Here is a 12,079-nt window from a genome sequence, read left to right as displayed (position 1 = left end):
TTGTTTTGGCCGTGTTTGTTTTTGCGTGTAAAGACTGGAGGTGACTTAGCTTCAACTTCCTGTCAGAAGGTAGCGTTCCAGTTATATTTATTTCACTGCACTGACTGCAACTGCCGTAAAATGCAGTGACGTCAGTAAGATTTAGTAAAGTCACGCAAAAAATGAGTTGTCTTCTAATGGTATTCTATGTTTATGTCTATATTCTAACTGAATAGTATCACTACTTTGCAATGGCGCTCCACTAGTGGCATAATAGTAGCATATGCGATGGATCCTGTCATCTATAAAAGTGTAGCGAACTTCGTATTCGGTTTCTTGATCGTAACAGTACGCAGCTACGTTGCGGCGAAACTGAGAAATGGTGATCTGGCCGACAGGAAAATCGGAGCAATGTTTGCAAGCCCTCTCGATAAGATGCTGGCTAAACTTTTCGAAATTTCGCATCAGGAACTTCGCATAAGTATAACCCATTTGAAACAAGGTATTAGACGTCTCAACCTTGTTCTTGGTAAGTTTAAAAAAAACACTTATAGGCAAGCCAAGTAGGTACAAATATGAGAGCCTTGAAGCACAATTTTTATAAATTATCTAATTTTATATGTCAAGTTCAGAGAGCAGCTCAGATTTTAACTGCACAAGTACATAATGTGCACTTAAATTAACACTTACGTAAATATGTACAAAAAAGTATCAGTCCAAAATATTGTTGAATGTGCGAAAGTCATTTTATTGTATTCTACCATAGTGAAGTTGTGATCCCTTGGGTCCCTTTAAAAAAAACCTTAAAAGATAATCACACATGCAATACCGCCACATAGACTAGGTACTACCTGTGATTTATAGATGTACGTGAGGCACTTTCACATTATTATAGTAATGTGCTGCCATTTGGTATACAAATCATGAGCTAGAACTTTATCAGGGGTGTAGCATGACGCCTGTTTCAGTTGTCAAACTTTTCATATGCCAAATCTAATGTTAATGAGCAAAAGTCTTTGTTTAAGTTCATTTGCATTAGATTTGGCAGTATGAAAAGTTTGACCTAAAACAGGTCTAAAGAAATCATATAGCGATATTGGTGCAAAAATTATTCTGATGTTACAGCAAGTTTGATTGGCTTGATAATTTTGTGAAACCAATCAAATTTTGTGTAACATTAGACTTTCCATGTTTGAGTCATTATAAGAAAGGTCTATTATCAGAAGTAATTAAGTTGAGCAAAACTGGGGGGTGAAGCCCACAGCTTATTATAGTCACCTTACCTTGATAAAAACTTGCTTTTTGGAAAGTAGTTAAGGTGGCTCCCTATAGTTTCTTGAAATTGTTAAATGCACATTTAAACAAGAATATTAAGTGTCTAAATGTTCAGCTAGAATTAGACTAAAATTTAATGTACCTTAAAGCAAGGTATCTATAGACCCTGGTTACTACCTATTGCTAAAAGCAACATGCAGTGAAGTTTCAGAATTTAAATAGAGTTTAAAGTGGAAGTCAAGTGCATGGACCCATTCTGCATCGCATCAGTTCTCCTCATAATGATGGAGGGCCCTCCTTATAAAAATTTGCCCAAATTTTGCATGTTTACAATTTTTCTGCACATAAACTCTAATATACATTCATTTAGAATGTAGCTAACCTAAATACAGTATTAAATGTTAACACAGCTATTGTATTTTAAAAAGTATAGAAGTTCAAACAAACTGCTTGTTTACATACATACTTGTGTTTGTTTACATAGGTACTTGTATTGCAAACAAGTTTAGTGACCACAATTTTGCAATATAAACTCAACTCTACTTGGTGGCCATTTTGAAACATGTCTGTTGCTTCTGGCATTGTTTGCCAAGCACAAATTTTTTAACAGGTTTTAGATATGTTGTATGAAAGATATATAAAATTTTATCCTTCTAACCTAACATTTATATGTTGAATTTCCCTGTTAAAAACATTTTGATAAACTGTAGAGAACCACCTTGAAATGCAATACCTTCTCTTACATTTACATAGGTGGAGATATTTTCTACAGTGCTAGGAAAAGCTCATCCCAGGTTAATGTTGTTAAAATATCACATGCAGCATCAGAAACTGTAAAAGAAGTGCTGGTACACCATGAGGGAAATAAAGATGATTATCAAAAGGGACATAAATATGATTTATATTTAAAACGAAAGAAGGAAGCAATAGAATCTTTCAAACAGGCTGCTGTTGAAGCTCTGAAGGCATTATGTAACAGAGATTTGGAACCAGAAGAACATATTATTGCAAGTTATGTGCTTCTTGCATGTACAATACTTGGAAACTTAGATGACCGAGAACAAGCGGTCATTGACTGCTGGGGGAATCTTGAAGAACTGCATGATATACCAGCAATACATAAAACATTCTTAGCACATGCAAATGGGGGATGGAGATCAAGGTTTCTTAAGGAATCAAGAAATAAAATAATTGAAAGTATAGTTGACATCCATTCCATCATTTTTTATTTTATCTCAAAGTTTTCAGAAAAAAGAATTGGTGTTTTAGATTGGCCTATGGTGGGATGTGATACACTGGCTATTAACCCAATTCTTTACCAGGAAACAAAGTTATATTATAATCTGAAGGATAAGAAAGAAGATCACCCAAGCCTTTGGCAGAGTAACAAACTTAATGATAAGGAAATTCCAAATCCAAGTCTAAATTGCTCTTTTGACAGCAAAGGGAATCTTGTTTGCATTTTAACCAACAAAGATGAAAAACATGTTCTTGGGAAACTTAACTCAACCTCTGGTGAATTGCAGCAGTTTTCATCTTCCATTGATGTAACATCTAAAGATATTGAATACTGTTCTGTCGCTGTTGATGATGATGACCAAGTGTATCTCCTGTCCAGGCATGATAGTTGTTATAAACTATCAGTTTACACAAAAGATGGAATCCTTAGTTATCATCGCAGACTGACATTCCTTAAAGGTCGTGTTCTGTGTTATCTTGCTGTGACCAAAGAGAAGAAGATTGTCATATGTTGTGAGAATGACTTTGGAGAGAACATAGTGTATTTATACAAAACGAGTGAAGACCACCCACTGCACAATGAAGAATATACTACCTTAGCTAGGAGCCATTCAATCATGTTACAGAATGTCGGATACACTGCAAGGTCAACAACTCATTCTACCCAACCACAGAGTGAAGAATCTTCCACCAGATCTACCAGTCATTCAACACCACCACAAAATGAAGAATCTTCCACCAGATCTACCAGTCATTCAACACCACCACAGAATGAAGAATCTTCTGCCAGTCATTCAACACCACCACAAAATGATGAATCTTCCACCAGATCTACCAGTCATTCAACACCACCACAGAATGAAGAATCTTCCACCAGATCTGCCAGTCATTCAACACCACCACAGAATGAAGAATCTTCCACCAGATCTGCCAGTCATTCAACACCACCACAGAATGAAGAATCTTCCACCAGATCTACCAGTCATTCAACACCACCACAAAATGATGAATCTTCCACCAGATCTGCCAGTCATTCACCACCACCACAGAATGAAGAATCTTCCACCAGATCTACCAGTCATTCAACACCACCACAAAATGAAGAATCTTCCACCAGATCTACCAGTCATTCAACACCACCACAGAATGAAGAATCTTCCACCAGATCTGCCAGTCATTCAACACCACCACAAAATGAAGAATCTTCCACCAGATCTACCAGTCATTCAACACCACCACAAAATGAAGAATCTTCCACCAGATCTACCAGTCATTCAACACCACCACAAATGAAGAATCTTCCACCAGATCTACCAGTCATTCAACACCACCACAGAATGAAGAATCTTCCACCAGATCTGCCAGTCATTCAACACCACCACATAATGAAGAATCTTCCACCAGATCTACCAGTCATTCAACACCACCACAAATGAAGAATCTTCCACCAGATCTGCCAGTCATTCAACACCACCACAAATGAAGAATCTTCCACCAGATCTACCAGTCATTCAACACCGCCACAGAATGAAGAATCTTCCACCAGATCTGCCAGTCATTCAACACCACCACAAAATGAAGAATCTTCCACCAGATCTACCACCAGATCTACCAGTCATTCAACACCACCACAGAATGAAGAATCTTCCACCAGATCTGCCAGTCATTCAACACCACCACAAAATGAAGAATCTTCCACCAGATCTACCAGTCATTCAACACCACCACAAAATGAAGAATCTTCCACCAGATCTACCAGTCATTCAACACCACCACAAAATGAAGAATCTTCCACCAGATCTACCAGTCATTCAACACCACCACAAAATGAAGAATCTTCCACCAGATCTACCAGTCATTCAACACCACCACAAAATGAAGAATCGTCCACCAGATCTACCAGTCATTCAACACCACCACAAAATGAAGAATCTTCCACCAGATCTACCAGTCATTCAACACCACCACAAAATGAAGAATCTTCCACCAGATCTACCAGTCATTCAACACCACCACAAAATGAAGAATCTTCCGCGAGGTCTACCAGTCAAACGAAAAGATTTGCTCTCAATTTGAAAAATCATTCAATAGAGGGTATGTTTGTTTCCCGCGATAATGAAATAATAATAGCAGCAATAAATTATACTGAAAAATCACGTGAAGTGTACATCTACATCTACTCAGAAGACGGATATAGGAAGACGTCTTTAAAATTTCGTCCAAGTAAAGGTAACAATTGCTATTTAAGTATTTGTTGGGACCAAGATTCGAAAGACATAATTGGTTATACAGTTTCAAACGATCGGATCTTTGTAGATCATTTATCTGTTGAAACTGGTGAAATTCATTGTTCCTATTTATTAAATTCAATGAACTTTCCAGACAATATATCCTCTTTCCATCTAGTCTGCCATGCAAATGGTAGACTTGCTTTAGTTCAGGAAAAGCATGTTATTTTACTGCGCTCAAAGTAAGAAATGAACAGGAAGTCTCACTCGATGTACAGCGCCGGTGTCCCAAAAAAAACGCTACTAGTCGCTAGTCTTTGAATTCAAAAAAGCCATATTTCGTTGAATTAGTCTTACAAGTATAATTGCTTCGGAATAATTAGCGCGCTGTGAAACAAAGATTTTTCACTAAGGGACATGATCGAAAAACTCACAGAAATATGCAGTGTTGTGCAAATTGTGAACAGCTTCGTTCAATTGCAAAATGACTAAATGGTTCCCTGAACGACAGAGCGACGTGTATTTGTTGCTCTAGAGTATCAGAGGACGCACAGTTTAATTTGAATTTCAAAAACTAAAGGGTTTTTTTGGGACACCGTGTAGAACGATATATGATACCACATGTGATAATTTATAGAAAAGTCCAACTTTTTATTCAGTAATCGCGAATACTGAACTGCTTTGTAAAGGTGATAATTCGATTTCAAATTGTCAAACGTGAACAAATATCTCGACAATCTTCTGGAAGTATCTCGAAATCTCGACTTATTAAAACGTTTTATGCGAAATTGAGCACCGTTCTACAATGTAGTTTTAATATAGGTCAGAATTTCAATAATCACCTTTGTAATCATACCGTAATGGCTAATGCTTATTAATACAATACAAGTTATATAACGTCAGCTCCTTGCTTGGCATTCCGCACTGTATTCCTAGTAGTTTTTGGCACTATTTAACAATTAGACAACGAGTCCGAGATGTCTATGAGCGAATAGTCAACGAAGGCGAAGCCTGAGTTGACTATTTGCTCATGGACAACGAAGGCGAGTTGTCTAATTGTTTTACTATACACCCTGTACCTAGATATATTAATTTCGAGAAAATAATCGATACACCGCGATTACAGCGAAAAATAATTTGATAAATTCAATTTTATACGGTCGCGCGAGCGAATTTTTCCTAAACGTTCACCATTACGAATAGACAATGGTTGAGTAGCCAATCAGAATGTAGGATTTGTAATAGACAATAGTCAGGGGCCGGTTGTATCAAGCCCGTTTAGCTTAAACGGTGGTAAGTTCAAAATAGAAAGCAAGTTTATCGCAATGATAGATAAGGAAGCCTAAAGGAGACTGAGAAAGATCAAGAAAAGCTAACGAGATGTAGCTAAGGTTACAAATATTGACGAAATCTTAGTCGCCTTTGAAAACCGCTTGAACTTAGTCCATTGCATTGTGGTCTACTTTCGAATGGGTGGAAATGGCATGGAAACTAGAAACTGATTATTTAGCAATGCAGCACCTATAATAGGTTTAAACACGAATCACGTTGTGTTATCATGCAGGCAGGCAGAGATTCATGCTAGACCAGGTGTGTTCATCCACTGGCAAATACTGCAGAATCAATCATACCTCTAGGCGGTGCATGTAATAAAACTACACACTTACTAAATAAAGCAAGTGCACCATTCGTGACTCAACTTTCAGAGTGTTCATGAGTACTCAACATTAAGACCATTATCATTCGAGGTCACGTGTACCGACCGACTCTAAAGTATGGTAATACTTCAGCGTTCAGCGCTGTGTCAAACTAAGCATAGAGTGATACATAGGGACAAAAAGGAATAAGGAAGGTAAACTGAGGATTAGCAGGGTTAAAGGGTCAAATAAACGACCAGGAGAGCGAAAGAAACTCTATGTAAGTTCTTACATTAGCTCTTTGACGTCATTATGACGTTTCAAACGGGTATCTCCCATCAGCAGTGCCCACATTCTCGTCATGCCTCGATATCACATGAACGCTTTTCAACTCAAAAATTAGCAGTGAATTTTAGGTTGACTTCAACTGTTATCTCGTTTAATTACAACTTGATTTAATAAAGCAGACATGCGATGTAGTCGGCAGTTTGCCGACTCGTTCCTTATTACATTGCGAGATTATTATCTTTGACATCTTGTCGTGACGAGTTGACGTGTGCTTACATAAAGTTTGATTAAATCGAAGAATTTGCCCGCGCGCAAAGTGGTTGCAAATGTTGACGTGATCACACTTAACGCAATCAGTTGGCCGTCTTTCAAAATCGCTTGAACTTACGTGAACTGATAGGCCATTGCAGTGTGTTCTATTTCCCAATAACAAAATGAACTAACTCAGTCGAATCCCGTTTATATTCCCAAGTGTCTCAAAGTTACGAAACTTTAAGACACACCGGTATAGAAGGACTTGATTGCCATCGTGACCTGGTGGACCATCTGGAAGAGAATTGGACTAGAAAACCAAGGGTCATTTCGTTTCCTAGCGTGGTCAAGCTAATTTTTCAGCACCGCAATATTAATCCACCCAGTCGTACACGCAATCACTAGGTTGTCATGGTTACATTAGTCCCGAATCTAGTTATACTGTATTACTCTTGGTCTATGTGTATTTAAAAAAACCTTTTCCAGCAGACAGTTTTTAACAACTCATATCTTTGGTTTACAACTCATATCTTTGGTTAACAACTCATATCTTGGGTTTACAAGATGTTTATTTTCGGAGTATGTTTTCTCTTCTATGTGTATTTTGTACCAAATTATTGTATTTAGTATAAATTAGTGTATTTTGTTGAAGAGCGTCATCAAAGCAAATATCACCCTAACAGACGCCTATCTGCCAATGTCACCTAAGGGCTGAGGGGGCGTACTGGCATTCGCTGCGATACGTCACGTGGTGAGACAATCTGCACCATTCCCACGGCGATAAATAAATTTCACTAGTGCAAGCACTTCAATTTCCAAGAGCTCTTGATTGACCGTAAGCTAAAGTACAAAAAACAACGGCTTGCAAGATATGTTTTGCCAATCAACCATTGAAGAAGAGTTTTCAAGCTGTTTATTTCTCGAAGGTTCTACTGTAAACACTCATCGTTCCTTGATTTTTTATGCATACCACTTTAATCGCGGAAGAAATCATTTTGCCCCAAGGTGCAAATCATTGTACCATTTTGGGATACTTACTAAACAGGTTTACCGGTCCCTAATGTTTACTGACAGATGTGTTACTAACAGTCAGGCAAAGTGTCTTCTCAGATACTTTAGGCAAAGCGTGTTCATCATTAGGCAAAGTGTCTTCATCATTAGGCAAAGTGTCTCCATCAGTAGGCAAAGTGTTTTCTCAGATAGAGTACTACTAAAATATGTATGGTGGTCTTAATTTTGCAATATTCGAGGAAGGCTTGATGTAAAATCGATAATCTTTCGATATCTCAGGAAGGCTTGATGTTAAATGGAGGACTCCATTCAAAAGTGGAAACAGATAGTAGGAAACGTGATAATTTCGGGTTGACAAATCATAGCAATCTCAGTCAGATTGTCAATTTAATTGGATTTAATTTCAGCTAATGGAAAAATAGATTTCTAGCTTTGAATGAATCTCTAACATTTTGAACGAATTATAGACAAAAAAAAATCGAGATTACATATGTAATGTGATTATAATCACATCATTTCGAGGAAAGACCTCGCGTTAGTCGTGTATCGCTAGAAATCCTTCTAGAGAAGGAATGTTTAAGAGTTTCAGCAACTCTGGTCTTAGGATTATGATCAAATACACGATGAAAACGCTCACATCTGTGCTCCAAACACAAGCAAGGATGAGAGCCTGTGAGAGTCGCGAGATATTCCAGACAAGCTCGTTCATAAAACCTGTTTACCCCCCTCCCCACCCCCTAGGGCTTTCTTGGTACGCTTGGCAACACACATTAGCACGCGTGCCAGTAACCAGAGACCCGTTGTACGAAAGCTGGGTGGCGCTACCCACTGGATGGCTGCATTTTGAAACTCCAATTATGGCCCACACAATCGATTAAGAATTCGAAAAACTCCACCTCAAGAACAGATCACTTTCATAACAACGACAGAATTACATGTTTTCTGCCATGCCATCTTAAAATCGGGGGCGGGCCTTGATTGGCCTCGTTTTAGTGACTAAAATTGAATGGAATTTTAGAACCAAGATGAGGTCATCTAGTCTTAACGAATGAATGCAAGAGTGTGTAAATCCGCATGTATTATGAAAGTGATCCATAGGAGGGTGTCCCGAAAAAAAGGCTAATCTTTGACATTTAAAATAAGCCATATTGCATCGTTGTCAACTCGACGCAAACAATCAGATTCACTGTGTTATAACTAAATGGGATTCCAAAGACTAGCGGGGTTTTTTTTAGGACACCCAGAATACTGAGGATTAATCTGAGTAGCACCAAAGCACGGAGAGGTTTTAGGACGAGCTCAAAAATCACAATCCAGTAGAAAGCGTTACCCAACTTTCATTCAGTACAAACCGCATGTGGTGCAACCGGGCATCTCTTGTTCTCGTTGTAAGAGTTCGTGAAACACTCACGTTAGTCACGTAAGCTCTCATGTCTCATCCATGTTTGATCTGAATCAAAATTGCTTTGTAGAAATTATTTTGGTAGAATTGTTCAAGTTTGTACAGTGCGTTCTCTCAAGAACCTAGAACGTTCGAGATCTGCTTCGTCCCGTCGAATGTCTTCCACTCTCAATGGTCTCGTCAAAATACCCGTCGCGTATGGAGTTCGCATTAGCTCCGGCCGCGATGAGCACTTGCGCGCAGTCGAAGTACCCTCCTTGAACCGCAAGTTCTAACGGAGTGAAGCCTCGTTTATCACAAATGTCTATATCGGCTCCGTTGTCGAGCAGGGCCTCCAGGCATTCAGCGGAGCCCTCCTTGGCCGCTAAGATGACGGCAAACACGCCGTCCACGCACGAATTCGCGTTCACCTTGCCAGAGACGAGCACGCTCTTTACCGTTTCCACATCGTTTTCCAAGATGGCCGTTTTGAATACGGTTAACGGGTCGAACGAGACGCTTCGTCTACGAACCCGAGGTGTCGGTGGCTGCTGCTTTTCCAGTTCTAAGGAATCCGAGAGCCGTCTTCGTAAGCGCTCGTCGCTGGGGACTTTCAAGAGGGAGCTTTGTTTGTCGTCGATTTCATGATCATATGGTGCTGCTACACCCGTGGGCGAATCCCGAGCGCTTTCATTAGCTTCAACTCCACCATTGCTTATCGGAGACCTCGTTTTCCTGACTACTTTCATTTTGACGCGAAGCGTTGTGTTCACGTTTGGTGTTTTTTCGACGGACTTCAGGCTTGGCGATTGCTTGTACTTTTTCTCGCCGACCACGTTTTGCGTGTGCGTCTCGCCAACAGGGTAGGTGCGTAAAATGCCTTGTAGCATATTGGCAGGACAGGAACTCCCTTATCACGAACCGTTGCGATTAGGCAGACTTAATACGACAATTGTCAATTAACATATTCGACAGAACACGGCACGAATTCCAAAAAGCCCCTTTGCTTTCAAATGCTCATGTTCTGCGCGTTGATGTGTTCAATAAACCGCTCAATCTTTAATCCTAAGCTTTTGTTTATATTGCTTCAGGTTCGACTCGCTATCGTGATGTCACCCACTTCAGAAAACTGGTGTAAAAACCGTAAACAGAAAGTACGATACAAAAAAACTCCGCTTCCAATGTCATCCAATGTGTCCTTGCCTTCGTGAAATGCCAAATGTTTCTAAAACTCTTCGATGGTCCTCAATCTGTTTTTGCATTTAAAGTACTTTATCAATGATTTAATTTAAACTACGCATTCGTTTTGACATGGTAATGTGATATTTATCTACCCACACGTTCGACGCAAGGTCCAAGCGGTTAATGCAGAACACTTGCGCAAATATTGCCGACATAATTTGACAAATGTGGCGAAACTGCGCTAGCGTTATCAGCCTGATATTTCCCTTGATCAGAGACAGGAGGCAATTATTACCGTACGCCAAAACTTTGACAGAAAGAACGTGTTCGTCAACGCCAGTGAAAGCGCTGCAGATTGTTTTCCAGTTCTTGAGATTAGCTTATCAATTTGCGCGGAGTGTTGAAAAGTAATTTGAAGTGCTTGTAGTTTTTTTCTCCTCCATAAACGCACGTTGTTTGTGTTTTTAGGCAAAATTATGCGGAACTTAATATAGACATGAGTTGGCAAAGGTTTCGCGCTGTCAACAAGATGACGAAATGCACCATGATAAAGCCAAAACCATTGCCTCGATACGAAGATCGCTGTAATTTGCCATCAAAGATAGCTGTAAGTTGCAACATACATCATGATTTCTCTCGAACATTCCAGATTGCTTAAAACAGCTTGTCAACAGATCAAAAATAGAAAATCTACCTATTTATACTTTATTCCTTTTAACTGACAACATTTGTTGGTATAAATTGCCAGCAGCAAAGCGCAGATTTTACAGAAACATGGATACACGATTCAGGACATTGTTCGGTTAATTAAAAGCGTAAAAAAAACGCATTTTTTAGATCATCGGCCCGTGTTTTATGATGTTATTATTAATTAAGTAGAAGGTGCAAGGTTAAACTAACACTCGACCATGTAAAATATAACTGCGCTTGAACAATCAATTTTTTTCTGTGTGAATATATTTCTAGATTTCACGACACCCCCTGGAGAATACGGCTTTCGCTTCTTCAATTGAGGGTTTTCCGGGGGGAAATTAACTCTCTACAGTGACCACACAACTGAATAATAACTGTAATACAAAACTTGCAAAAAATCATGAAAGCTGATTACTTAAAATCTCTTTGATATACCTAGCGTATTATGTTAATGCTACTTACGGTGATTTTTTAACCTCTTGAATGTGAAACTTTGAAAGAGCGACAGGAAATACTGCTTGATTTTCGCTGGAGTCTGGACAATTTGCTGACAAAGATAACTTAATTTCGGGCTGTTTTCTGTCGTAAGACTTCTCAATGTCCTTTACCACACTTTTTGGACAAATTCCTGATTCATTTCAACCAAAATTTGTGCAATTCAAACGAAATTTTCTGTGAATTTTAGCAAAATTTTTAACTTCAGCAATTTTTTAAACCCACCGCCATTCGTGTTTCCACTTCGATTTTACAGCCAATCTGCTGAAGCGTCTTCAATTTTTTGGACAGTTTGAATTATATCAATATATTTATTGCCAGTAAAAGCTCAAGCTTGCCCAAATTGGTGAAATTCAAACGTCGCGAAATGGTGAAGAAACAAGCAGATATGGCCATGCAAAATTCAGGAAATTCTGGCT

At 38.9% G+C, this 12,079-nt stretch overlaps 2 protein-coding genes across 2 annotated transcripts; one reads left to right on the top strand and one right to left on the bottom strand.

Annotated features, from left to right (window-relative positions):
- Positions 1-162: 162 nt before the first annotated feature.
- Positions 163-5,683, top strand: LOC114529305. Its single transcript, XM_028551059.1, has 3 exons — positions 163-508; positions 2,008-3,857; positions 3,945-5,683. The coding sequence occupies exons 1-3, from the start codon at positions 268-270 to the stop codon at positions 4,965-4,967; spliced, it is 3,114 nt and encodes a 1,037-aa protein (XP_028406860.1). The 5' UTR covers positions 163-267; the 3' UTR covers positions 4,968-5,683.
- A 2,627-nt stretch (positions 5,684-8,310) lies between these two features.
- LOC114529502 (protein phosphatase 1 regulatory subunit 12A-like) lies at positions 8,311-11,017 on the bottom strand. Its single transcript, XM_028551315.1, has one exon. The coding sequence runs from the start codon at positions 10,178-10,180 to the stop codon at positions 9,434-9,436; it is 747 nt and encodes a 248-aa protein (XP_028407116.1). The 5' UTR covers positions 10,181-11,017; the 3' UTR covers positions 8,311-9,433.
- Between the last annotated feature and the right edge of the window lie 1,062 nt (positions 11,018-12,079).

The sequence above is a fragment of the Dendronephthya gigantea genome, unplaced genomic scaffold (assembly GCF_004324835.1).
Source record: "Dendronephthya gigantea isolate DGI-Jeju-01 unplaced genomic scaffold, DenGig_1.0 000056F, whole genome shotgun sequence".
NCBI classification, from domain to species: domain Eukaryota; kingdom Metazoa; phylum Cnidaria; class Anthozoa; order Malacalcyonacea; family Nephtheidae; genus Dendronephthya; species Dendronephthya gigantea.
The sequence above is the reverse complement of the archived record's forward strand: the minus strand, read 5'-3'. Positions and strand labels throughout refer to the sequence as shown.